The sequence below is a fragment of the Periophthalmus magnuspinnatus genome, chromosome 6 (genome assembly GCF_009829125.3).
Source record: "Periophthalmus magnuspinnatus isolate fPerMag1 chromosome 6, fPerMag1.2.pri, whole genome shotgun sequence".
Lineage (NCBI taxonomy): Eukaryota > Metazoa > Chordata > Actinopteri > Gobiiformes > Gobiidae > Periophthalmus > Periophthalmus magnuspinnatus.
The window spans coordinates 23,326,246-23,353,941 of NC_047131.1; the positions used below are offsets into that span (position 1 = coordinate 23,326,246).

A 27,696-nucleotide genomic window follows, 5' to 3' on the forward strand; every position below is an offset into this window, starting at 1 on the left:
GACAGCCGCTTGTTTCAAACAAGGACATTCATTCACGCCAGCTTTGAGTCATACCGAGTCATACGAACAAAACAAAACTAAAGAGTGCGGTTAAAGGGCATCCATGAACTATGAGGAGAAGAAGTAGCAGCAATGGCAGCAGGAGAAGAAGCTCGATCATCCGCAGGCGCAGTGAGAATGTGCGGTTTGATGAGTTCGGTTTTGCGATCACTAAAAAGAAGGAGCAAAAACTTCAGCACAGATCTCACGAGTACAGGTGCGACACACAAAGGATAACTAACTCATTAAGGGTAACTTTAATGTAGTGTGTTAATTAGCGTACATTTCGTCCGATTGAAAAGTTACTTTATTAACGTTATAATAAAGTAAGTCGTTTTCCACCAGTGTTTATGTTGTAGCAACAACACAAACTGCTAACTAGCTACAGCGTAATGTGGGTGATATACAGTCAGAATAAGGACGATGAATATCAGACTGGAAGTGAAATGAATGACTCTGTGTGTGTTTTAAGCTTCTATATTTTATTCTGCTTTTTATTCTGTTTTTTGTCTTTTGGTATTAGAATTGCGTGGAATAACTAATTCAAGCACTACAATAATTATTGACACATTTATTTTTATTCAACCTTGATATGAAAGAAAATCCTTTTCAGATGTGCACCAGCCACACTGTTGATTTTTAACGTTAGTTATTCTTTGGATATCTGGGACAATAACAATGCCAATGTCATCCACATTCTCCATGTATTGTGTCTTTTTGTTAGTTACCCCCAGCTGAGTACAGTGAGGGTCAAAGAGCTGTGTGAATTGCTCAGCTACTGGAATGGAGCCAGCTTCCTCTGCAAGAACCAGGTAATGTCATAATTTTTAAAATGATAATTTTAGAATAAAATGAAATATATCGACCGAGATGGACAGACCAAAATACTATACCAGACTGATATTTGAATAAATACATATAAAAAGGATCCCAATATTGAGTCTCTAATATTTACACTTTTTTAAATAAACTCCATCACAGGACTATTATTTGCGTTGCACTAAATCTGGCTACATTCTAAACTTATGATTGTTTGGTTTTTTTTTTGGTTTTTTTTTAAGATTGAGAGATTCATCAGGATGGGTATCCCTTCAAGTTTGCGAGGCCAAGTGTGGAAGTGCCTTCTCTGCATTGAAAACAGGAGGCAAAAAAGCCATTTTAACTATGAGGTGCTTTATTAACTAGAATATACTATTGCAATAAAAAAATAAAGAGTTTAATTCATAACTGTTTTTCAAACAGATGTACCTGGCAGAAGTGCGAGGACCTCTTGTGGACCTGGGGGTCAGTGAGTATGGCATTTTGTCAGCCATCGCCACATTAAGTGAGACACAGAATGATTTGGGCACCAACCAGCAGCAGTTGACCAGCTCAGAGATGCGCTACTCTGTGGATGACATCACACTCTTCAGACAGATAGCACTGGACTTGCGTACGCTCATCTCTTTTAAACATATAAGCTTAAATGTACATTGGATAGCAAGAGGGTGTAGTTGATGTGGAGTATATTCTTGTTGCAGAACGCTCATTCCCCACACACCGCTCTCTGATGGGGGATAGTCCAGAAGCCATAGAGGGCCAGGCCAAACTTTTCCGGGTCCTCGTTGCATATGCAAGATACAATCCTCAGGTTGGATACAGCCAAGGTAAGAATTCTGCTAAGAGTGGTCCTCCCACTGATTTTGAGAGATTGATGCAATTCTTATTATGGCCACAAGATGGTGATATAGGACAGATTATACAAATAGTATGTAATTCTAATTTCTTGGTGTCATGTAAGAAATCACAAAGCCTATTTCCTTAATCAAATGACATGATGTGTAAATAAAGTGCTGTTTATTTTGGTTTATTGCAATTCCCTTTGTCATATATATCCAATACGACTTTGATTTACAGGGATGTCCTACATAGCAGCAGTGTTGCTAATGCAGCTGGCAGAGGAGGAGGCGTTTTGGGCTCTTACAGCACTGTTGGATCAACCTCAATATGTAGCTGAATTATTTGACCTTAGCCTTTCAAAGTAAGAATTTACACCGTACCATCACAATATGTTGAAATCTGTGTTGTTTGAATGAATCAGTCTGTGGGCTTTCTTATCCCAGTACAATCGTTTTATGTGTCTTGACAGAATCCAACATCAGGTGAAGGTGTTTGAACAGCTTCTGAAACACAGAAAACCTAAACTCTCTCAGCATCTGGTATGTATACTTGCAAAAAGTAATAGTCAATATATGTGTAAGTTATTCACGTTTACTACAATATATTAGTTCATGATATATTTTTTTTCTTTTTTTAAACTCATATTTAACTTGCTGAAAAGTCAATGGAGTTCCCCTGGGTTTTCCAGAATCCAATGAGTCACAGAAAACTCCAGTCCTGACCCTCATACACCTGCAGTTCAAAAACATGCTTTGGTCAGCTATATTGAATATTATAACAGCGATGAAGGGATTCGTTGAATGCCCTTCTTATACTATTTCAACTCAACATTTGTTAATGTTTATTTGTAGATGGATGTATTTAGCCATAGATAATAGTTGTACATAACCTACATGTAGTTTCTGCCTTCTCTTAAGGAGTCTGTGGGACTTTCGTCAGTCCATTTTGTGATGCCCTGGTTTCTCACCCTCTTCACTTCACTGCCCTGCTGGGACTCTGTGCTGGCTGTCTGGGATCTCACCATATTGCATGGTTTGTATGCGTACACACACGTACACAAACGTACACACACATACACACACTTGGCTCTTTAATGTTCTTGACTTGTTAGTCGTTTGATTTGTGGGCGCCCTGCTTGTATTGACCTAGGGTTGTCAGCTGTTTTCCGGACAGCGCTGACCATCATTGAGCTGCTGGAGCCTCGGCTGATGGGGCTAAATGATGAAGGGGCCATGTTACCACTGCTGCTCCGAGTCCCAGTGGATGTGTGAGTACAGACTGGCTTGCAATATAAAGTAATGCTATAGTCTACAATTAGGAAAAAATACTATAATGTATTTTTTGTGCAGATTTCTGTCCAACAGTGTCCAAATATAATCAAAGATATTAAAAAGTAGCCAAACTAAAAATGTGAGCAAACAAACTTATTTATGCTCAGAAGTTTTTTTTCTCTGCCAACCCAGATTTCAACAGGTTTTCCTGGAATAATATCTTGTTTTTTCTGGGTACTGATTAAATAGCAGGCAGCTCATGAATATGAATCAGTCCATCAGAACTGGGCATGTTTTGACATTTCTAAAAGTAAAGTGTCATTGTTGCTTCACTTGTTTTGGTGCGTGTTTGAATTGAACGCCCGTTATGCAAATAAGCTCCTTCAATGGCTGTCTTTCAGTCTGGTCGAACTACATAAGTAGTATAATTGTTACATGTTTAGTTGACTTTGGGTAGTTGTTATGGCAACTCAGTGGGTTACTGGGTTTATGTACACTGCCAATATATGTGGTCAGTCAGTGTTTTTATTTGTTTTAATTGATAACCTTTTTAGTTTCATATCTCTTTGACTTTCACTCTGAGTTTGATTTACTTTCACGAGTTAAACATTATCGCTTTTTCTGTAAGACTGTACCTGCTTTACCCTCACTGATGAGGAAACACATGTCTTAATATACTAATACACTACCCTAAATACATTTACCTAGATGTATCTGCATTCATCTGCAGTTAAATCCTAGCTTTTAAGGGTCAAACATACTTGCAATACTCCAGTTGGTATGGCGGTAAACCATTTCTCTGGTGTTTTGGTATGCCATCTATTGGCCCACTTTTTCTTTTTCCTGTGTTCATTTGACTAGTCACATGATCTCATGTATGTATGTAGGGACACCTGTGTGCCCCGTTTTATTCTCATGCACTGACGAAGACCATCCAGCTGGTCAAAATGCTTCAGCCTCCCTCCTCATGTAATAAAGGTCTTTTAATGTACCAGTAATAGTTTTACGTTATTTAGTAAGGGCCACATTTTGCTGAAATTTGAACTCAACCCTCAAGGAGCACCGGTACTGCAATTTTAAATATTTTTTTTTTATGATCCAGTGAAGCGCTCTAGCCCTTCTTTTAATCTGATACTTGCAGTACTGTTTAATAATGTGAACTACTGTAAAGTTAAATTCATGGCTGCGGCTATGTAAATATATTAAATGGGAGGCTAAAGAAAACACAAGGATAGCACTGCTGTTGCTCTGGTGTCCAGTGGGCAGCCCGCCATAGTGTCACATTTAGAGGCCTTGTTTCTTACTTGGTTGGAAGTCAGCTCTAAGTGATTTGGTTGTCTCCTGTGGCAGGATCTTCTTACTCTGGGAAGTTTTAAAGAACGAGAGCTACAAGACAGAATGACAGATGAACAAAAGGGACAGAACAGCTCACAAAATACACTATGCTACTGATCCAAATAGAGACAAAAACAATGAACAAATATTGCGTATATATGTTTATAGGAAAGTATTGTAACTAGAGTGTACCAGACATAGGTTGTCATGACAACACTTGGTGATTTTAACTTTACTTGGTTGACATTGAAGATTTTTTACCTCACATTTTAAAGTGATATATATCAAACCTATGTACATTTTGTAGTATACAAAAATAAAATACATTTCAGCCTAAAACATAAATTTAAGATATGTTTTCCTGAACTGCTCCAGTGCTCTTTTTCCTAAACCCCATCCCACGCACTACTACCACTTGGGTCTTTGGACGTCATTCTCTTTTGTTCACCTCTCTTTCAACATCCTCTGTTCCCATAAATCTCCCCAGGCCGTCCATCCTCCCCCTGCTCTCTCTCTCTCTCTCTCCTCTGCACCCCCTCTTTCATTCATTCTTCTTCATTGACACATTGACACTCGTTCACTTGAAGGGGTTGCCACATTATTTGTTCACTTCACACAGACTATTTTGGCTTCAGCAAAGTCTAGCATTTATCCATTTAGACCACCAACCAGCGACCCTTTCTTGTCAAGTCAGATTTCTGGAAATTTGTTGTAAACATGCTCAGTGCCCAGAAAATGAGAAAAGTTGCAGTATGAGATTTCTTAATTCCCATATGCAGGTCAGATTTTGGTCATTTTCTCCAAATGATCTTCTTTGAACTAAAGTGTTAAAATAAAGCTTTGTGCATATAATCTTTATGTATTACAGAGGTAAATGGTTGGACGAAAAAAAAAAATGCCTTAAATCTTCTGTGCTGGAGATTTAAGGCTGATGGCCGATACGCAAAAAAATCCAAACATCAGCGTGGTACTCTGCTTTAATGATAGTGATACACAGTAAAATCATGTGACAAAACAATTGTTACTCTGTCGCCATAAAGTGATATCATATTATTATCTCATCCCTGATTCCCAGCTCCTTCTTATAATATTTTTTGGTTAGATTAAATTCACTAAAATGTAAGTAACAGTGATTTATTCAGTCTTATTGCTTGAAGTAGTTATTGCAACGGTAACTGATTGTGTGTGGTTTAACTTTCCTGTTTTCAGAGCCCAGTACTGTGTACTGATCCCCGCGCTGTGGAACACTGAAGTGCAGGACTGGGAGCTCAAATGTATGAACAGCCTTGTCCTGGACGAGACCAACAGTGGACCCATAGCTGGTAAACAACACACAATCTCGCACGCTGATAAACAACACACACAAATGCTCACAGTGATGTCCTACAAAGGGGCGGTTGATCCAGAATTCTATGGGGAGCACTCAGGACTCAGGTTCTGCTCCACTTAACCTTTTACAATGCACATTTAACCTGTTCTCATCTCGCACTGCCTTTTGTTGATAGGTTGTTTTTTCTATATTATCAACTTGCAGCTGGGAGACAGGGAGGGCAACTGTGTAAAAAGACTATTGTTTACATACCTGTATCTTCTTTTACTGCGTATATGCTTGATTGTGTGGGTGAATTGGAAAAACGATAGCTGACTTGATGTCGCGGTGGACATAATTATAATGTGTTATTTGAGTATCCTGATAACAAAATTCAGACGACATCTCTGAGGTTTAAGTATCAGTCAAATATGAAAGGACAGTAATTACCCATACAACTGTGGGGATATCACAAAATAGCTTTATATTGAAGTTTACAGCAAGTTTTTTTTCCACTAATTTTTATTTTTATTATAAGGGATACATTCAGATTTTCTGCCCACCTCTAACTAAATGGGTTTTGATCTACATTTTTTTTTTTGTTTTTTTTTTTCGTTTTAATTAATGGTGCACCGCAATAACATGCTGTCAGTTTTGCAACATAATTCAACACAAAAATCTTGAAGCATAAATTCTACAACTGTCACCTTAAACTTTTAACAATCTTAAGGTTTTGGAATTTGCGGTTTGTATTTCAAGTATCTCTTTTCTTGTTTGTCAAAAATGTCCTCTTGTCCTGTGATGAGGAGAGTTCTGTTTCTACGTGTGCGTGTGTGAGAGAGAGGGGGACCACTACAGCTCCATAGATCAAAGAACCTGTAATCTTTCTGCAGGCTGTTCAAATATCTCTCCACTGAGATCTGTAATGCCACTACTGCAGTTTCAACTTCACAAAATCAGACAGGTTGGAATGTTGCCTCCGTGTGCCTCTATGTAACTGTGTCCCGGGCTGGCAGACTCGAGTGGGATTTGCTTTGTATATGAGTCACATGCTGGTTTGCTGCAAGGGAAAGGGAAAAGGGAAGTGAGGGGAAAGAGAGAGCGTATGTGTGATCTGTAAAATACGTTTTGGAGACACTATAAAAAGAGCACATCAATCGTAGACAACAGTGAGTTTGCTTTTGGGTCACTTGGAAGCTACAAAGCATATTTTGGGACAGCGCTCATCCATCAGTCTTGTTGTGTGTGTCCCCCACCTGTGCGTGTGTCCCACTTGTGTGTGTGTGTGTGACTCACTGTGAGTCATTTGAAGTCAGTCCAGCCTCGGGCACCAAGAGGAGCGCTCTGATTCAGTCACTGCTGCTACTACACCAAACATTTGCTTTTACTTGTTACTATTGTCACTCTCCAAAATGAAGTCTACATGTTAAACTTTCATTAGCTGATGTAAAATAAGAGAGGAGGTGGAAAGGAACTTTACCCAAAACATTCACGAGGGACACTATGTCAATAGCACCCTGATCTAGACTTTGCAGACCTTCATTTCACTCAGTATGTCTTGTGGAATACTCCTAACCAAAACACTCCATATTTCCATAATCATTTGTAAATGAAATGAATGGTTGGTGTATTCATATCATTCAACTTCTTGTAGTAAATTGTGATACTTTATTTATCCCTCAAACACACACATAATAAACAACAGTCTAGAGTACCTTTTAGAGAAGGACAAATGCCAACATAAAGTGCCATATAGTATATTCTGTGCATGTACACCTCACCAGGCAGGTCACCTTTGACCTGCCTGTCATGTTTTATAATGCTCTATAGTGAGAACATGTGAAGGATATTGATGAGATGTGTGACTCTTTGGGTCTGCCCAGCATCGGGCTGACTCATGAGGAAAAGGACAGAGTAGGTTACTTATGTTTTGCTGACTCAGACTTTTTTATGTTTTTGCATTTACCTACATTTTCCACCACTTTTTGTAACCGTTACAGCCCCACTGCCTCTCCAGTCTGTTATTTATACTGCGTATTGTTTCCCTTCTGCGATACTATATTTTTATTGACTAATGCCAACGATTTCCATGTGCAAGTTGCAGTTATTATTATCTACAAGCATTGTCAATATAAGTTGTTTGTCAACACTGCCGTATCAACACATTCTACCACCTTCAAAACATCTTTAGTTAATTAGGTGGTGCCTAATACTAATTAAATGAATGTGAGTCAGTGTCTGATATGTTTGCAACTATGTTATTTAATGTTGTGAAAATCACAGGGCTCAGCATATATTATTACGCTAATAACCTCCTTCTAGTGCACACAAGCTGCTCTCCTCTCCTCTGTCCTTTAGGCATCACTAGATCGAGCTCTCGCTGCGGTCCTGCACCAGTATTTCCCTGCTCTAATTCCCTCTCTGCTTGTTATGTTCCCAGTGCTGAAGTCGCAGATGCTAGAGCCCTGTTTTCAGCAGACTCCCTTAGTACAACACTCTTTTTTTTCCTGTTCGCCTTGTGTCCATGATAAGAGCAGTGACTCAGCGTTTGCATTGCATTTTTGTCCTCTAAGAACCACCTCCGGCCAGAGCTGCAGATTCACTTTTAAGGCAGAAGCTTTCATATTAGGCCTTTAAAGATATATGTTGAGTGGATACGTTGATGTGAGAATGGGTTCAAAACAGCTCAATACTATAGGAAATGGTCATTTCCTCTTTTATCTTTGCTTCTGTTGATCTATCATATATCTGATCTATTTGTCCAATTTATCTTTTAGACTGCCATGTGGTTTTAGTACGTCCCAAGAATGGATTTGAAGAAGTCCAAAGAAAAGCAAGGTCAGAGTTAAACGTGGGGTCAAAATAAATTGGCTTGGCTTGGGGCAGCGGAGCCAGACACAAACATTAAAGTCAGGAGTGATAAGCGCGGTTGTAAGGGTCTCAGTGGAGATGACCTTCAGAAGTGTTCTCCCTGCCTCTAATGTATCAGAACACTGTTGTAGCCTGATGTAGAAGTGGGCCATATACATACACTGCCTGGCCAAAAAAAAAAAGTCTCCACCCAAAAAAAAAAAAAAAAAGGTCACACACTCTAATATTTTGTTTAAACCGCCTTTAGCTTTGATTACGTCATATGTTCGCTGTGGCATTGTTTTGATAAGTCACAAGATTTATTTCCATCTAGTGTTGTATTAAGTTTTAACCAAGATCTTGCATTGATGATGGTAGAGTCTGACCTCTGCACAAAGCCTTCTCCAGCACATCCCAGAGATTCTCAATGGGGTTAAGGTCTGGACTCTGTGGTGGCCAATCCATGTGTGAAAATGATGTCTCATGCTCCCTGAACCACTCTTTCACAATTTGAGCCCAATGAATCCTGGCATTGTCATCTTGGAATATGCCCGTGCCATCAGGGAAGAAAAAAATCCATTGATGGAATAACCTGGTCATTCACTATATTCAGGTAGTCAGCTGACCTCATTCTTTGAGCACAGACTGTTGCTGAACCTAGACCTGACCATCTGCAGGAGGCTCGGACCTATTTGCTTAGTTAAATCCAGGTAGCGACTTTTTTTTTTGGCCTGGCAGTGTACAAGCCTTATTAGTGTGTCATAATGAAAACACTATATACTTGTAGATGTCAAGCTCTACTCTAGTCTTTAGATGCCCTCTCTTATTTGCCCAAACACAACAGAAAGACTTCAGTTAAAAGGTGTCTTAAAAGTGACAGATACAGCAGTCAAAGATTTATATAGTGAGTGAAAGATGTTGCTGTAATCTTTGGAGTTGGATGTTTGCTGATTTAATGTTCTAATATTTTGTATCATATAAAATGATAATATAAACCACTGAAGGATCTGAAGCTATTTCAGAATTATAAGTTTGGGGGGGGGGGGGGGATGTTCTGTCTCTAACCTGGTTAAGATGTCTTAGCCAAGGGCTCTTGGCCCACCAGTGACCCTAGTTGTCCTTTTTGATGAGCCTTGCTCTTTGTAGAACTTTGTTCTAATCCCATTCACTGTGTATTTGTTTGTGCTTGAAGTGGGATGCCACTGGTCTAATCAGCCCTAGGCCGACCTTCATTAAGCGTTACCTATGCTGCCTAATGTTTGTGTTCAAAGGTCCACTACACTTGTCCCTGAGGAGCTTCAGTCCACAATATGGACCACTTAATAACACCTTGTCATTAGATAATTTATTAGATAATGAAGTGTCCAAAACACCCGGTTCAGGCTGTTTAGTCACACAGCACCGAGCAGTGTTTCTAAACTGTACTGGAAGCCAGGCACATTTTAGTGAGTTTTTGTCACCCCCTCTCTCCCAGCACTCTGCATGCTCACCTGTATCTTACGAAGGCAGAAGTACTGTATATAGCATGCACACTATATTCATGCTGTAAAAGTGTCACATAAAATAGTCTTCTGAATTGTGTGTTGTTAAAACTGTAGAAATTTAAAACTGGTTTGGCAAACTTACTGAAGCAGCACATGGAACTCATTAGTTTCAAAACCATGAATATGTAATTTATTACAAGTTACTTTTAGCAGTTTGTCCTAAAGCACAAAGTGAAAGCAAAGGTTGACATCCCTAAGTGCCCTCATTAAGCCAGAACTAGCCATATGGTGTGGGAGTGTGCACATTTTGCTTAATTATGAGTCAACTCATTTCTGAGATAGTGTGTTGGTTATGTTATAAGCCATGGTTCCGAGAGAGGTGTAATTAAAACAAAACATTAAAATAAACAATGCTAGTTGGCCTGCAGCTAATACCACGAGGGAGACCTTCGGCTGTCAGCTGTTCTGATTTTTGTGCACCTCCAAAATGTTCATATGTATCTGGTGTAAAGAGTGTGTGTCCTGGCTTTGGGCTCATGCATGTGTAAAAAGCCTTTGTTTTTGAAAGGAAAGCAGAGGAGTGGTTATTTGAATAATTAATAAGTCTTTGTAATTATGTTTACTTCCTCTAAAATCTAGGGCATGCTTTTCATTATATAGAGTGCATTGATTTTAGAAATTGATGTTATTTGATGTAGTGCAAGATTCATCCTCATGGAAAATACTTTTTTTTAGCGTTGACATCAACCCTTTGACCCTAGTTTTGGACATTTCAATCACAGCCATTTTATTTATCTAATATAATGAAACTCTTTTGAAGCGTAAAATAAGCAAAAAGTTAAAATCTTTGGAAGTTATTTTTTTGTCTCCCCTGTCTGTTTTGCAGTGGATTTTTCTTTTTCTGTCACTTTTGTATATACTTTTGTATATTGTAATTTGCATACTATTGTTTTTTTAAGTAAGTAATGATCTTATTACTAGAGAATTGCTCCATTGTTCTGTAAGATTTGGACTAGACTTATCAAATATTAAGTGACTGCAGTGTAAATTACAGGCTGGAGTTTGAATGGCCCATCACTCTAGTTCTGGCAGCTCTAATTACAGTTTGAAAACACTGGGCTGTCTCCCCATGCTTTTCTATGGCTCTCCTCTTTTCCTTTGGCTGGTAAATGATTAATATGTCTGTACCGCCGTTGTGTTGGGGATGGTTGGTCAGTGCCTGTGCTTCAGAGGTACCCCAGCTTTTAGGAGACCCCTGGCCTCTAGGACTGACCTTTGACCCTGTGGTAAGCCTTAAGGTGCTTCAGGGGCAGCCTGTGAATGACAGGGTCCAAAAGGGGTCATGGGGGGGCTCTGATGCAAGCTCTGGGAAGTCTAAAGTCATTGAAGTCAAATAAACTAAATAGTATTGTTCTTTGAAACATGTCAGTTTCTGTTTGACATGTTTATTCATGTTTCTTCTCATATCATCTCACTCCAGTGGCCTCTGGTCAGTTGCACGGCAGACACTGAAAGGATTTAATATTGGCATCATTACTTGTCAACAGTTAAGTGTGAGTTGTTTTGTTTGTTTTTTGTTTTTCTTCTTTTGCTTTTTGTTTGTTTTATGTAGTCTACTGTCTGCTCTGTTGTTGTTGTCTTTCATTTTGATTCCATGATTATACACTAAATAAATACTTAAGAAGATATTAAGGATAATTTTTAAAATGAGTGTGTGCCACAATCGACCCTCCTCGGACCATTCTCTTGTTTTGTCCCGGCCATGGTCTCTCTTTCTGTGGCGCGAAATCCCACGCTGTCGGAGTTTGCAAATAATATTAAATAAACGTGTTTGTAAATATTTAATTTGATTGACATATGATTACGTTTACTTTTGAATTCAATGAGGGTGTGCAGTGTGCGTGTTCGTTTAGTCGTTAGTCTGTTTTTCTATATTGGCCAATTAAACTGAGCACCATGTTTTCTTAGTTAATTCTTTATCTGTTCATCTCACACGCACATGCAGACAGACACACTGCTAACAAGAAAACTTTGAAGCTCCCTATTAGTAGCACTTACAGTCAATGGATCAAGCATAATCCCTGGCTTCTTTACTATATTAGAACAAATGACTGTCTGCAGACTGAGATGTTGGGAGGAGTTTTCAGTATCGCTACAAAGGAGAGTGTGACGATTGAGCTGCTTTGTGTTGTGACGGTTGAGTGCAAATTATTCTTGAAAGGGAATTATGAGATTAGTTATAAATCCCAATCCTTATATGTAAAAACAACATTCCTTTTCAGATTTGAGCACTCATAGCAAAGTCAATAGTGATTTTTACCAGTAATCAATGCAAATATCTGATGGTTTAAATTTTTCTATATCTTTCATGGTATTTTCCTTTTGCTTTAATCTAGATATCAGTATTGAAGTAGAAAATTCTTTACGGTGCTGCACAGCCGAGGTTGCGTTTCAGCCCCTCTCAGTCATATTATTTGATATGTTTTATGATCATGAAAAACTACTGCCAAAATCCCCCCTTCACTTCAGTCTGATCTAAGTAAATTAGTCATTTTACGCAAAGTTTCAAAACTGTCTTCAGACGTATCGCCAAGTGCTCTTTTTCATTTATTTATTTTGCAAAATCTCTTTGCCTGTGTTTGTTGTAAGGAGGTGAACCAGTGTCTGACTTTACTTGAGTAAGAGGAAGGAAACATTAACAAAAACAGCTGTGACTTTAAAAAAAAAATACAGCTACACTTTGATGTTACTGTCTGACATCATTCTATCATAGATTACCTGTCTCAAACTCTGCCAACAATTAGTTAACTTCTGTAAGTCATGTATAAATTACAATTCTAAACTACACTACGCAATGGTTGCTTTTTTATTATTGTATTCGTGCAAAGTGTGACTACATAACCTTTAGGAGTGAATCACCTGACTCCTATGAAGTAACTGTCTCACCTTGGCTCCCACAGAATGACATACAGCTCCGGTTTTGCCTTAGGCCTAACCTTTACTGCCGTGTCATAATGTGCATTGGCTAAACTAGAAAGACCTGAGCAGTGTGCACTAAGAGAATCAGGTGCTTACTGAGCAGGCATTGGTAAGTGAACTAATGACCCACCCTTGACTAGCTTATAATGAGAGCAAGTAGTGTAGTTTTGTGATGCCAGTTTGATTAGTTTTATTTAGAATTTAATTGGGATATGGGGCTGGCAAACAGCTGTTGCAAAATTTAGTATATGTTCAGCAGCACAGTAGCACACTTTCAATCCATCCTTCAGTGTTTTTGCCACACACAGACTGTAAAGATTGGCAGCCCTATTGAGCTGTGTCATGTGAGCTTTCTGCTGCATTAGCTGAGCCCTCCCCAGTCAGCCCCCAGAGGACACGCACCAGAACAGCACCTTCAAAAGCCTGGGTGTCATCAGCATCCATTCCCCTGCAGTGAGGAATCAGCAGAGCGCTCTGTCATCTGAGAAAGTACCGGACAGTAAATGCACTGTCACACCAGCCCTATCATTACAGCCCTGCACAGTCAGAGGGAGACCTGTCCTTTTACTATGTGCATCAACTCAAAGGGATTTAGTTGTTTTCCATGTTTTTTCATGAGATGAACTCGACAATTGCGTAAAGAGTGTGACTTATTTGTTTTGAAGAATTTTTGTTTTAGGCTATGGAACTTGATTAGATTAATTCAGAACACAGTACAGCAGGTTCTTAGCAGTGGTTGAAGAGGAAAGTAGTTACCCTCTCCGGGCGACTCTAACCCACTGCCTGTTGTTATTTTGGCAGCAGGGGAAATCAGACATGAAGGAGAATATGCATGTTCCACACAGAAGGACCCTGGCTATATGAGTTTCAGTCACAAATCATTCTTTGGTACCCGCGCCATTTTGAGGACTTTTTAATTTTAGTTAGTTATCCTCTTGTATACCCAGGATTGTCCAACTGATATCTTTTTTTGACAACAGCACTTTGACATTTCCAGACCTATTAAAAGTATGTTTGTGGGGTATAACGCTCCTATAAATCCTACATACATGAGACCGTCCATTACTGCTCTGAGTCATACAGAAACTGTGGCACTGAGCTCACATCTCTTTTTAAAGCCAATGTTTGTTTCATCTTTCTATTGCTTTGTATTGGCACCTACTATAACACCAATTCTCAATTTGCTCATTTGGAAAAGTTGTAATCTCATTGTGTCAAGCATGATTTAAAACAAGGATGACCTAATGCTTCTTGTCGGACATGTTAGGACTGGTCACTGTTTAAAGCTAACACCAAAGAGGCTCACCGTGGGCTCACCCGTATGACAGTGATTGAGATGGATCGGAAAGAACTGAAAAGATGCGGGGCTGGACTGCCATGGCCTACAGCAGAGCAGAGGGTGTGGTTTGGGAATGGACTTGTATGAACATCAAAGATCACTCCAGTGAGGTCCTCTCTCAGACCTCACATTAGAGGCTCCGCTTTATCGTCTGCTCTTCCTGTTTGGCACAGCACTGTCATTTGAAGATGGTGCTGAAGAGATGATGGATAAATTAAACATGTACTGAACCGCACATACCAGATGGTTAGCAGTTCAGTACCTACTCTCTCTCATTCATACTGTAGTTTTGTTTTGGTTAAAGAAATGTTGGCATTGTTTAATCATGTATTAATAAGTATTCTTGTTGTAAGGCCTGTCACGATAACAAAATTTGAAGTTCAATATATTGCTGATGTAAATATAGATGCTAAACGATAATATCAAAACAAATTTATGGCGATGACACAATAGCCCAACAGTAGATTTAAACCACAAAAACTATATTCTAAATCTACAATATCGTTAAAAAGTCAAGACCTAATACATTTATTTTTCAGGTCAAGGTGAAAAACATACCACCTCAACTCAAAATGATGATCCGCTTCAAAGCTTAAGTGACAGGACCACTGAAAGGGGTGAGTCTTTCTCCTCTGTGTAAATATCACTTTTTATGGTTTAAATATATGAGCTGTTATTTCATCTGTTTTTCATTTGACACAATACTTTTAGTTGTAGTTGAATTTAGATGATTTTCCCCCTCCGTCTGGTTCCATGCCCTTCTGTGCAGGTCTAGACTCCTCTCTTGCATACATCTTGATGCTGTCGGATGAATGGTGGTTGTTGATACAGGAGAATAGGATGTCAGTGCCACTAAATCAATTTAGCAGGTTCAACAGGGGGGCGAGCCCGGAACAAAGCACAGACGTGAGCGAGCCTGCCTAATACGCTCATTAAATCATATTTGGGATTTAATGGGCCAACAACCTGTGGCCATATTTAAAGATGACTGCTGAAGGGAGTAAGTGATACAAGAGACCAGGACCATGTAGTAAATCATGACAAAACCTGTACATGTGTATACACCAGCTGACTCTAGTGCAGCCATTTCAAAGTGAGGTCTGGACTTGGCGAGGTAAAGCATGTAAATAGAAACTGCTTTACATTAACTAGTTTAGTTTATTATTAGTTTATTTATCAAGGACAATGCACATAAAACATTGATTTAACCAGACAAAAGAGATAATATGTTGCCAGGTTTATTGCAACACTAAATTTCACCTGCAGTTCCTAGACAGGTAGATATGAATATTGGCATGCCTGCTTATTCAAAATATACATCTTTAAACTGTGATGTACTATGATGTATCTATTTATTACATTGCAACTATTGGTAGTATTTGTACCTTTTTCCATGCCTAATTAAATGAAGTGTCAGGAAGTGCATCTAAAATTATTGCTGGGACTGAACCATAGACTGTATAAAGAAGCCGGAAAGAGCCGGAAGCGCGCCCATGCTCACTTCCTATTTGGAACGAGGCGGCTAGCAGGTTAGCTATGTCCATTTACATATACAGGCAGAGAGAATATTGGTTTTTCTACTGTATTCAATTATGAGTCAGTTGATTATGTTATTGGGTTGTTTTAATACCCAGATGAGTTGTAGTGGGTAAAAGTGATGCCTGCTTCTTTTTTGTCAGCACATGTGTATGCCCGAGTGTGCTCCCACTGTCCTCTGTATGAAAAGGGGCTTTGTATTCACAGCCTGCCACAGTAAGCATACTCGGGCCCTGAGTAAATATGGTGAGCCTCTGATAACATTCATCAGTGTACAGCATGGTCACACACCTCTCTGGATGTATGCTGCTGGAGCCAGACGATAGCACAATAACACTGTATCATCATCACAAGGTTATTCACAGGCCTGTCCTCTATCTGACTCACGACCATAATGGAAAATTTTCTTTTTAACGACTTTATTAAATTAGGTTGAGCATGGGTTTTTCAGTGATGTCTATGTCAGGAGTTATTAGCTAAGGTAACACCAGCAGTGTACAAGGCTGGAGCTTGTTATTAAAAGTTAAGTACCGTCAAGTTGTGAATAGCTAGTGACGTAACTTCTCTTTTGGTCTGATGTGAACTCTAGATTCGGTAGGCAAAGGTGTCCTAAGCCGGGTTCTTCATCTGGCCCAGCGCTTCCTTCTGGAGCCCATCGGTCGGCAAAGAGAGGACAAGAAGACCAGGACACAGAGTGGGAGCCAGCCGCAGAGTCCTTCGTCTGGGCAGGGCATCAGGGGCAAAACTTCAGCATCATTAACACAAGCTCAGGTTAGCCACATAGACACTTTTTCTTTAGTGTTTATAATAATTACTGGATTGTGGTGTATTTCCTCTGTCTTTAAAATATTATCTATAGAATCAAATTAAGCAAGTGTTTTAGTAGCGAAATCCTCAGTCAGATTGCTGCTGTTATTCTTGATGTCAAAATGAAACTGAAAATACTACAAATTTGTTTATGATGTGTATATTAAAACAATTCTATCAAATTTGTCCAATTACATGTAGGTATAAATGAAATGCATTGGTCAAAAACATCATTTTAACCAGGTAAGTGGACAAAAGCCTCGTAGATAGTCAATAATTCTAGAATAAAAGTTATTGTCAACCAGTTTCTCATTAACCCAGTTCATTCTTACATTTTCTTACTATTGCCAGCCTCATCCAAGAACTTTGTCTGTGCTTTTGCATTCTGCATTTCCAGGTGTTCTATTCAAATTCCCTTCTTTATTGTAAGTATCATTATTCATTCGTGGGTTTCTATTTCAGATCAGGGCGAGGAGGCGGAGTCAGCATCGAGGGGGAACTTTGCAACCTGTAACTGAGAGAAATGGCACTGATGTTACACCGTCCAGTACTGCTGATGCCAAAAAAAGTTTCAGGTATAGTGAATTTATAGAAAATGTCACCAAAAATCTGATATATTGACAGTAGGACAAAGCCTATAATGTCAGATAATTCATGGTAGTGCATCTTTGCTGAATGATAGTTAAAAGCCCTATATTACACTGTTTTCCAGTCTATCTTATAATATTGTTTCCTCATCTCAAACATACCTGGAGTTGTGTTTTGTTTCATTTACACATGTTTAATACACAAATACTGCATATTTAAACACTCCAATGTATCTGTATGGAGATTACAAGCAGAAACATATGTGAACAATGTTGCACATGTTTTAGTTGCAATAACAGCACCTGGCCTCCTCAGAATGTCTCAATGGAGCTCTAATCCTGTCATTGTGCTGTTGTTTTTTCTTGTGTGAGACTCTGCTCCGAGCTGGAGGCTGGCACTCTTGTGTTGGATTGTGTGCATATGACCAGCTCCATGAGAATGAATGGATGCACGTGTGCTCAAGCATGTTTGGAGCATACTTGTCATTCCTCACAGCTTTAGACTCTTTGGGAAGTGGTTTAGGTCTCTGAGGTCTCCAGGGGTCACTGCAGGGATTATTGTAATTGACTAGCAAATGAGTGCTAAGAAAGGACCTGGACAGTGGTCGTTGCCAGGCGTTGAGCACAAACGTCAAAGTCAACGCGTAGTGACAACTGACAACATTATTACCCAGCAGGACTCAAGAAAACTAAAGCAGTTACAAATCATGTTTTGTGCAAAACCTTGTAGGAAAATTGCCCAATTTGTGGCAAAGTGTTTTCATTCCTCTTTAGAATTACAAATATATGTAGCCCTTTTATAATAACTGTGCCTTATTAGTCTTAATAAAGCATGAACAGAAATTTAATTCATAAAATAGTTTCAATGATTCAGGTAGTTTAGTCACTATTTCATTAAAGAGTTAGGAGTTAGAGTATGAATTAAGTAGTACTAGAGTAGTCTGTGTGTTTTGGTTTTTTTCGTGTTTTTTTTTTTTATTTTCCAACTTTGGGTTGAGTTTGTTAGGTGGTTGTTGTTGTTGTTGTTGTTGTTGTTGTTGTTGTTGTTGTTGTTGTTGGTTAGCCCAGACAGAGGCTAAGGGACTATAACTAAGAACAAGAAAATATTAACTTCTGTTTTCTTTTTTAAATTCAGAATTTCTATTTATTCCCTTCTTCTTTTCGCTTCTCAAATATTGCCTCAAGTGTGAAACAAGCGCGTTTCAGTCATGGCATCACCCTGACAGATAACAGAGTTAACATGTCTCCACAAAATATTTTAATTGTGCAGATTGAGTTTCATAATCATTCCAGCAGTGAAACAGGAGCATAGGCAGTTATCCAACTAGAATCCAATGCTCAGCTCCTGTTTAAAGGGGTCAAAGTTCACAGCATGGTGCCCTCATGCGGACCTAAGGGTCACACTTTTTGAATATCACAGGCTCCTGGCACTATCCCATCGGCCTGTGGCATGTCTCCTGTACTGTATTGTCTGCTCCTTTGTCTGACTCACTTCTCTGTCTCCAAGGAGCTCACCCCAAATGTTTGTCAGACGTGGTGGATTGGAAAGAACCCTAACTGGTAGACACAACACAACCTTAGCAACGGCATGAGTCCTCTGATCATAGTGTGAGATATCTGAGACATCATTGAAAGATAATTGGACCTCATTTGTGCCATATTTCTTCCCTGCATGCACAGGATTTATGATGACAATGCTGTTGTCAGCTCATGTCTTTCCATGTCAGTGTGATAAATTTCTTCATTATCATATTGAAATTGATCCTTTAGCCACAGCCTTTAGAGAGCATGCACATGCCACAAGAACCTACACAATATGCATGTAAAATACAAATACTTTTTTTTTTTTTTTTTTTTGGTCATTTGGACTCCATTTAGTCAAATCATTTTTTTTTTAGTTTTAGTGTAGTTTTTGTACTGTAGTTGACAAAAGTTATGCTAATTTAGTCATAGTTATGATCATTATAATTACTTATTAGCAGAGGTCAGAGTATTCGATTGCGGCTCAGCCCAAGGTCTGTTGTAAGGTTCTTAGGTAAGACGCTTCACCCACCTTTCCTAGTATGAAAATAGCATGTGTGTGAGTGTTAGTGGTGGTCGGAGTGTCCTTAGACAAGACATTATTATTAAGAATCTGTCATTGACTAAACGAAGTTTGTCTAAATTTGTAAATGGTCTCCTAGTGAACAAGAAAGTCATACTTGACTGAAAATTTAAGCCAAGTGTTTTTTTTACATTTTCTAAAATTTGATTTTAGTGTCACTGAAACTATTGTTTAGCCTGTGACTTTTTAATCAATTTTTGTTTTTTTTTATTCAGATCAAACGATAACTTCAAGCGCACCGGTACTGGATCTAGTGGAAAAGGGAGCCGTCGCCGCAGCAACCACAGCCTGATTCACCCTCTCAGGGTCAGATCTCTGCGTCTGTTAAAAAGCAACCCTCTGAAGCAAAACTCCCCAACCTCCCCAGTTCTCCCCCCAACACTCCAGTCATTCACTCTCTCTCCAGCATCCACCCCTCCAGCATCCACCCCTTCAGCATCCACCCATCCTGCATCTACCCCCTCCCAGGGACAGGAGCAGGCAAGGCTGGTTAACTCCACGAAAGCATTTCTCAAGTAAGACTCTCTTATTAAAGTAATGGCAGGACAGGAGTCAGGAGATAGTTTGTTCTAGGGTAGGTTGTCTGACCTAAAGATATTTGATTTTACTATGGGGAATTAAGATTTTCTCTCATTGCCCAAAGGTGTAGGTTCAGCATTATGGTAACTACAGTAACAAACGTTCTGACTACTTACTGCATACCACAGAACTTACTATGTTTGTCAGTTTCTTATGTGGATTGAAATATATCGTGTTTATACTTTTTTTTTTTTTTAAATAACTTGATAATAACTTTTTCAGCTTTTTCAATGAACTGTGAAGCTGAATCCTTCAACCTATGTCATTGTCATACAGATTTACCTGTTTCCTTTTACCTTACAATGACTGGGCAATATCACAAAAAACACTCTTTTTCCTTATATTGAAGAAAAAGGAATTTTCTTATTTGGGCTTTAAAATAGCTTTCAAAATTAATTTTCTCCACAGAAAAATGAACTTTAATAACTGCCATTTAAACCACATGTTTTTACTGACAGGATCTGCTGCGGAGCTTTTGACTGAAAAGACTTGAGCAAATCCTTAGTGATTAGAAATGACTCTTGATTAAATTTCGATTTAGTGTTATAATAGCCATATTAGTTTGGGACCTAGCCCGTTGTCACTCACTAATCTGTTTATGGCCCTCCTAATGGCTTTATGGGATCAGGACAGTGTAGTCGTAAGTAAATGAGAAATAGAGAGGAAGTCCTGCAGTGTTTTCATTATGTTTTATGAGTGGGTGAAGTGGGACGTCCCAGAACTAAAATAACCTGCTGCTTCCTGTTTGGGTGACGCATCTTCGGAATAAAGGTCCCTCCCTGGAATCTCATGGGAGGAAATTACACCTGAGGCGTCACTACCACTGCTACTATTGACATCATGAAGACAGATGACTGTATACAGTAACTATCGACATTTTGAATGGAATATATGGTAAAACAACATTTACAGAACCCATTTGAGTATTGTTGTGATAAGAAGACAAGAAGGTGGAACCATTATATCATGTTATTAAATGCAAATTACTCATATATAGTATAAAACCCTGTTAATACAGAATTAATACAGTGAGCTTAATACAGAAAAGTTGTTAAGAAATCATATTTTGGTTGAGATCCAAATTTCTGGGTTTTTTTGTAAGTGGGAAAACATAAGCTTGGCATCAGGTAATTGTATTGTTTCTGCAAAGTTGAAAAAACAAGTTGATCCAGTTGTGTGGACTTGTGTCAAGCACACATTGATTCATGGATATTGATTTATTTATATGACATAGAATTTAAAAGACATGTCAGGCTGAGTGAACAGACCTGTCCATCAAACACTGCGCCTCAGGATCTGAACCAAAACTAATAATGCTTTGGAAAGATGACGCTAGAACATTAAAGGATCAGTTGTAGTTATATATATATGGACAGTATTACAGGGGAGACACATGCATGGAGAGCTTTTTGAAGATTACATTTACATACATTCCCTAGGGATGGGACGAGATCTCGTGCCAAGAGACTGTGTGCACACGGGAAAAATGAACGAATGAAGATTTTATCCTCCGCCTTTTACATCTGGCATGGGCATGAAACGGTTAAGCCAGTTCGAGAAAGTTGTGTATCTTTGAGCAGATGTAGATGGAGATAGAGGAGTCTTTTTGGCTACAAGTCGCAATGTGGAAAACTTTAAAGCCCCTATTTTTCTTCTGTAGTGATTGGACAAATACTGAAGCAAATAAACAGTGCTAAAATGGAGAGAGGGGGCAGAGCTGGCGCAACGGACAGAAGAAGAGAGGAGCAGATCCAGTTTCAGTCTAATCACTGATATAATAAAAATAGACATATTGGATATTGAGTATGTTGTAATAATACAGAATTTGTGTTTAAAGCATGAAGATTGTTTTATTGCATTAGTCCATAAAAAGCATATTATGAAAATTACTTCATTTGGGCATTTCATAACTCATAAAACTCATTCACAACACAATAAATGAAAAATTAAACTAATTCAAAATCATGTGACCAAAATTGTGAATAGATCCAATTATTGTAAATTATCACTAAACCCTAAACCCCCACTTTCACCAGAGACTGAAGCCCTGAACCTTATTTTTAGCTTTTTTCTAATCCTAATTTATTGCTATTATATAACTGAGTTCTTAATGCAAACCTACATTATTGGGAAATGTAGGTAAGAGAAAATTTTCAGTCTCACAAACGGGTTTCAGTATCTGATGTCGTTACATTTTTTTGTATTATTTAGTCTCAAACATTTTAACAGCCTTTTGCATTGCATGATAACATTCTAATGCCCTGCAGTAAAGGTGGAGCGTAACTCTGTTGTATAGTTAATAAAGGATGGTTGGTACAACAAGAGTAACAACTAAATGTCCCTGCGCTATTCACTACATTGAAAAAAATACTGCATTAAATGGCGTGAGGCATTTTGTTCACATCAAGACTCATCAAGTTCATAATTCATTGCTCCTTTGTATTAGCTGTTGTTGGTTTCGGTACTGGGGGCGGGGCTTAGCGTTCTATCTTTTGACATTTTTTGAGCAAATGTTTATTTTTAACCCATATATTATTTCACTATTGGGTTGGGTTTTGATTAAGGTTAGGTATAGGCACATGGTAGTCCCACCATGAAACGAAATGCTGAACATTTAGAGTCCCGTAATCACTACTTTCTAATACAGCAAGTCATTCTCTCAGATACCGCTGTACTTCTTACTGTGTTGAAAAATATCAAGTCAACTACCAGGGCCTAGCATCCTATCCTGACATCATGCATACCCATACACTGGACTAAGGAGTAAGCTAATCTGCCCGTTAGCAGAGCCATTTTCAGGTCAGTGAGGGAGGGAGTCCAGGCCACACCCCTCCTTTGTGCCGTGCAGGTGCTGGGTGTTATGTAACAGGAATGAAGATACAGGATGGATGAATGATCAAACAGGCACTAGACCTGTCTCCTATTTAAAGACACAAAGCAGCTCACAGTGGGACCGCTGTGTACAGAGCAGTGACGCCCTCATCCCCCTGACGACCACAAACAAACCCAACCTTTGGCCCTGGCACACACCCACTGTTCTAGAGCACGTTTTTAAAAGGAAACGCAAACTCAAATATGGTTAATTATGTGATCAATAAAGTGTAGTTTAATAGGTGGAAGTGAGCAGATTCGATAAGCTGTTCGAAATTTAGATGTGAACATTCATTTTAGTCAAGTCCTTGTTTGACCAGAAAATGTTGGTATATTAGAAATTACATATTTAAAAATGGGAATTAATTTTGATACAATACATTACAATACATGCATTTCAGTTTTTGAAGGGAACTTTTTTATAATGGTCTAATATATGTAGGAGTAGGTGTACCATAATGGTGCTTTATAATGGCGGACTGTGATTGTAACTGTGTAGGTCTTGCCCTCTCAGCTTCATCTTTTTTTGTTGTTTTGTTAAACCTGACATTGGAAAATTTCAACAGTGATCCAGTTCCTGGTCCAGAGTACAATGTGATGTGAAGCTGCATACGAACTCATACTCAAATATTATAGTAAAACACATACATTCATCTTTCTGATTGCTCACGTTCTGGTGTTGACTTGTAAAAGGATTTTGTATTTGTGGCAGTGAATTATTGATGCCTAATCTGATTAGACAGACAGAGGAAAAACGGCATGGGACCTGCACATTACACCTGCCATTTGAATCATTTATGACATGGCTGGACATTTCCCAGCGAAGCTCAGCTGTTGTCCCTGGTGGTTTTAAGAAATTGCTGTAAACTGTTCCCGTGTGAATGCTAACAGTTCAGGGGTCGCACACAAGTGAAAAGGCCAAGTTGCAGTGGACTTGAGGATTTACAGTATTACCTTTAAATCCTCAGGTGTGTAACGGATCCATTTTAAGTGTTGCCAGATAAAAAGCATGATGTGTCTTCTTTAACAATATATCTGCATTTTTAAACTATAACATAAGTAGATGTAAACCACAATATGAGTATAAAACTGATTCATGATGGAAACAAGTCCTTTGCCGCTTCATAGTGGAATTTCACCATAACGGCTGATTTTCATTCACTTATTTTATTGTTAGAATTGACTATAACATTTTTAGATTCCATGTATGACCTACACTCAAATTATTTTATTTTATTTATTTTTTTGTATTTGAAACTACAGAGCAGGGGGTGGAGAAAGGGGGTAGGTGAAAACAGACATTTTCTGAGCACTCAAGCCTGAAATGCAGGACAATACAGGATTACTCAAACATGTCTGAATCAATAAAAGCAGCTCTTTGTAACATGTTTAAAATCTCATAAAAGTTGATTTTAGATAATAAGCCCCCTTTAAATGTTGCTTAGACAGTAATAGCACAGTAGAGCTGTTAGACTAAACACATCCTGTAATACGTAGTTTGACTTAATAATACTGTTTGTTATGGTTAAGTCTCGGACCCTTAATTGTAGTTTTCCTTCAGTGCATACTTTCATCACATAATTATAGTAGGACATTACACATGTAAACAGCACCCATGGATGGGGGGTGGGTTTGGCCTTGAGGCAGCAAAACACAACGACTTGAATGACACTGGAGCCTACGCCTCAGTGTTTATCTACAGAGCAAACAAAAGCTACCAGGTATAAATGTGAAGGTGAATGGGCCACACCTCACTGCTCCTCTGACAGCTCAATGCGAGGGGACAGTGAAATAAATTGCCCCGTGAGGTTATTTCTCCCTGCGGAACAAAAGAGCTGCCGTCACTTTTCAGAAATGTGGAAGTGTTTTGATTTGTTAGAAATGTTGCAAGTCTCTGTTCTGTAGTGCGCGGGAGTGAAGGGAACTCTCTTAACAAGCGGGGTCAATGATCACACAGATAACAGCTACAAGATGACAACAGAAATTGCTTGTAGTGAACAGGGGAGTTTGAGTGTATTCATAGTACTTTATCAATAAAACAAAGTATTAATTGAGAATTATAATGAACTAATTTGGTATTTATTTTAATGCCATTTCGAGGCTTCTTCTTCAAAGTTCTATTGATGATTTGCCCATGAACTAGGAGACAACTTACTCAAGGGGTTAGGAGTTAAGATATGAAGTAGTTATTAAGCCTGTAACTGTTTATTGGAAATATGTATTTATTCATGTTTCATTAAGTGCAATTATTATAAAATGTTACCCTGTTTTGCACTTCAGTTATCAATGTCTATGCAAGCTTTTTGGCTAATGGCTATTTGGAATGTTTGGTCCGAAAAACTTTTTTTTTTCCCCAACACAAAAAAAACCCCAAACCCTGCTACACAATGGGTTATATTCATCCCTTATCTTGTAAATCCTGTGTGTATTATCAGATAAGTGTCTTTTTGTCTGTTTTGCATGCCTAGACGTCAATAAGTGGTGAGTCCTGATGAATGTTGTATAAACTACCAGCAGTTTATTAGAGAGCAGTGGAGTATGTGAGATTCCTAAGGCAGTCTTATGTTCAGGTTGACTTCTTTAGTGAGTTCCTGGCACTTCCTTTGGCCCGTATCTGATTGTATGCGATAGGAGTCTCAGAGCACACACCTGTGAAGGGCAGGATGGGGGTGTTACTGTAGATGTAGTCCATTGTCTCTGTAGTCTCTCACTGCTATGTCGAGGTAATTCAGCTTCAATGAGCGAAGAATGCCTACAGTAAATTTCCTCAAAAGGACTGAGTGGATGGAAGTGCATGTCTGTTTCTTTGATGTTTTGTTTGGTTGAGACAGCATTCACTGCTGAATCTAGAGTGAACAGAAAAAAATCTTCAATTTAGATATATATGTTTGAAAATGTTGCTTACCTAAATGTGAAAGGGCCAATACAATGCACATTTTAGGATATAAGAAAAATCAATTGAGGGAGTTTAGGTCCCCGTCTGGGTGCTGGGCATTAACACAACTTTGTTCATTCACTGAAACACTGAAAAATGTGTGCAATATTTTTCACTTTTGAGTCGTCTAAAGCAGGTACAGTTAGTATGTATGAAGTGTGGTCTGGTGTCATTTTTGCTGTAGAAACAGAACCTGCTTGGAGCAAGTCTCTAAAAGACATTTGTAAGTGGTGTATCTCTGTAGTTTCCTCACAGTGTAATTGAATTTCAGTAATGCATGCCACTGTCTGGTGGAGCTCATAGACAGTTTTTAGTCCATAAACATTTTTGCTCTAAACAAATGCATCTGTCGTGCATCTTAAATTGATTAAATGTGTTTTGTTTTAGATATTGTCTTTTTCTCTGGCAAATGTAACCCTACCTTTGTCCGGTTTCTAGGAGTTATTGGGTTGCTGTCTGCTCACCTGACTAAGGTTACTCAGCAATCTTACTCTAAATACCTCCAACCACAACCATATAAGCTCCAGACCAACATGACACCACCTCTTTATGTTTCAGCTGGTTACTAGAGCTTTGACAACTGTGTGAAAGAAAAGACCCTTTATTATTGACCTGTTGCTTTGTGCCTGTTTCTAATTGTTGTCTCAGTTTGAAATAGGGCTGTGCAATATGGTTATTGTTTCAGTTCAAAAATGAATCACTTAAATACACCCAGGCTCCTTTTGAAGTACCTTTAAGTGAAATGAATGAGTTTTCTATTTGAGAGTTGGCACAGTTGTGTTGTAGAAACTGGACAATGATTGTTTAAAAACTTTATGATGGATTGGAGTTTCAGGTCTGCCATGTCAACTCAGATTTCACCTGCTTCAGTTTGGGCCATGTTTGAGTACGCCAAGAGGCACAGTAGACATTTCTGATTATCTCAAGCTTTAAAATACTCAAAATATTCTTGTCAATATTTATTTAAAAGTAGTTTGGTGTGACATTTTATTGGTTAGATGTTTGTATTTTTTAAAATCTCAATGCTCTTTCTGATACAACTTGCCTCCAGTAACTGTCTTGCATCTGAGGTTGACCTTTGTCCTTTGCCATGACAACAGCAGGTGCAGAACTGTCCAGCTGCTCCTCTTTATCTTAATCTTTTTATACGTTTAGTGCATTTCTCCCTCTGTGACTGTACATGTCCAATTGAAGTCTGAATGTTGAATAGTACTAGGACCACCTCACAGGCTCCTGCAGCTTAGTGACACAACTGGTAAATAGTCAGATGAGTGACTTGCATTTGCAGTAAATGAAAGCTCCCCTTAAAGGCCAGACAGAGAGCACTGGGCAGAGAATAGATGTTTACCAGCAGTTTGAGTCTGTCTCCTGCCACATGCAGCTAAAGCCACCGTGGCTAACCTGCTCAGGCTAATCACTACACACACAAGTATTGACACTGAGCCTGCCACTACTGAAATCTTCACTGAATCACACAATTCTCCACATATGGTCCCTCTTGGACTAAAGAGGTACAGATGCAGATAAAGGCTGGTGCTGGTAACCTATAACAACCTGCAAGTGAAGCAATTGAAACCAAACGGCAAATGTTTCCAGTTGACACATTACATAATTACATTTTAAAGCGCTGCAAAATTTTAACAGTAAAAGCAGCTTCCATCAGTGTTATTCCAAGTTAGCTATTGTGTTATTTCTCCATTATTCACGCTTCATTTTCACACTTCATCTTGCTTTGATATTCCACATAGGCGCAGCATCAGTGTAACAGCTCCCTCTCTGCTTCTTTACAGTGAGCTGTCCTCCAGACATCAGACCAGTGCCCCCTTCAACAATGTCAGAGAATCCGCACTCATCTGATGAAGAAGACTGAAGTGCTACATGTTTCTCAGCACTGAACCACATGTGTCTGTACAATTTAACTTTGCACTGCATAATTTATTTTTTTTAATACTTTACTGGTATTATGTACAGATTTGAAACGATACCACTAATAAACTTTTTTTTTTTTACAC

General features: G+C 38.8%; 1 protein-coding gene across 2 annotated transcripts; it reads left to right on the forward strand.

The window, feature by feature from the left end:
• On the forward strand, positions 1-27,696 carry si:ch211-266k8.4 (uncharacterized). 2 transcript variants are annotated; one of them, XM_055222618.1, is made up of 15 exons: positions 1-256; positions 764-851; positions 1,101-1,208; positions 1,282-1,471; positions 1,560-1,685; positions 1,936-2,059; positions 2,168-2,237; positions 2,616-2,730; positions 2,848-2,965; positions 5,514-5,626; positions 14,805-14,882; positions 16,391-16,572; positions 17,071-17,183; positions 19,515-19,814; positions 27,475-27,696. In XM_055222618.1, the coding sequence occupies exons 1-15, from the start codon at positions 111-113 to the stop codon at positions 27,539-27,541; spliced, it is 1,938 nt and encodes a 645-aa protein (XP_055078593.1). In that variant the 5' UTR covers positions 1-110; the 3' UTR covers positions 27,542-27,696. The 2 variants fall into 2 exon arrangements, with proteins under 2 accessions (XP_055078593.1, XP_055078594.1); XM_055222619.1 differs by lacking the exon at positions 14,805-14,882 and having other exon boundaries at positions 33-256; positions 27,475-27,647.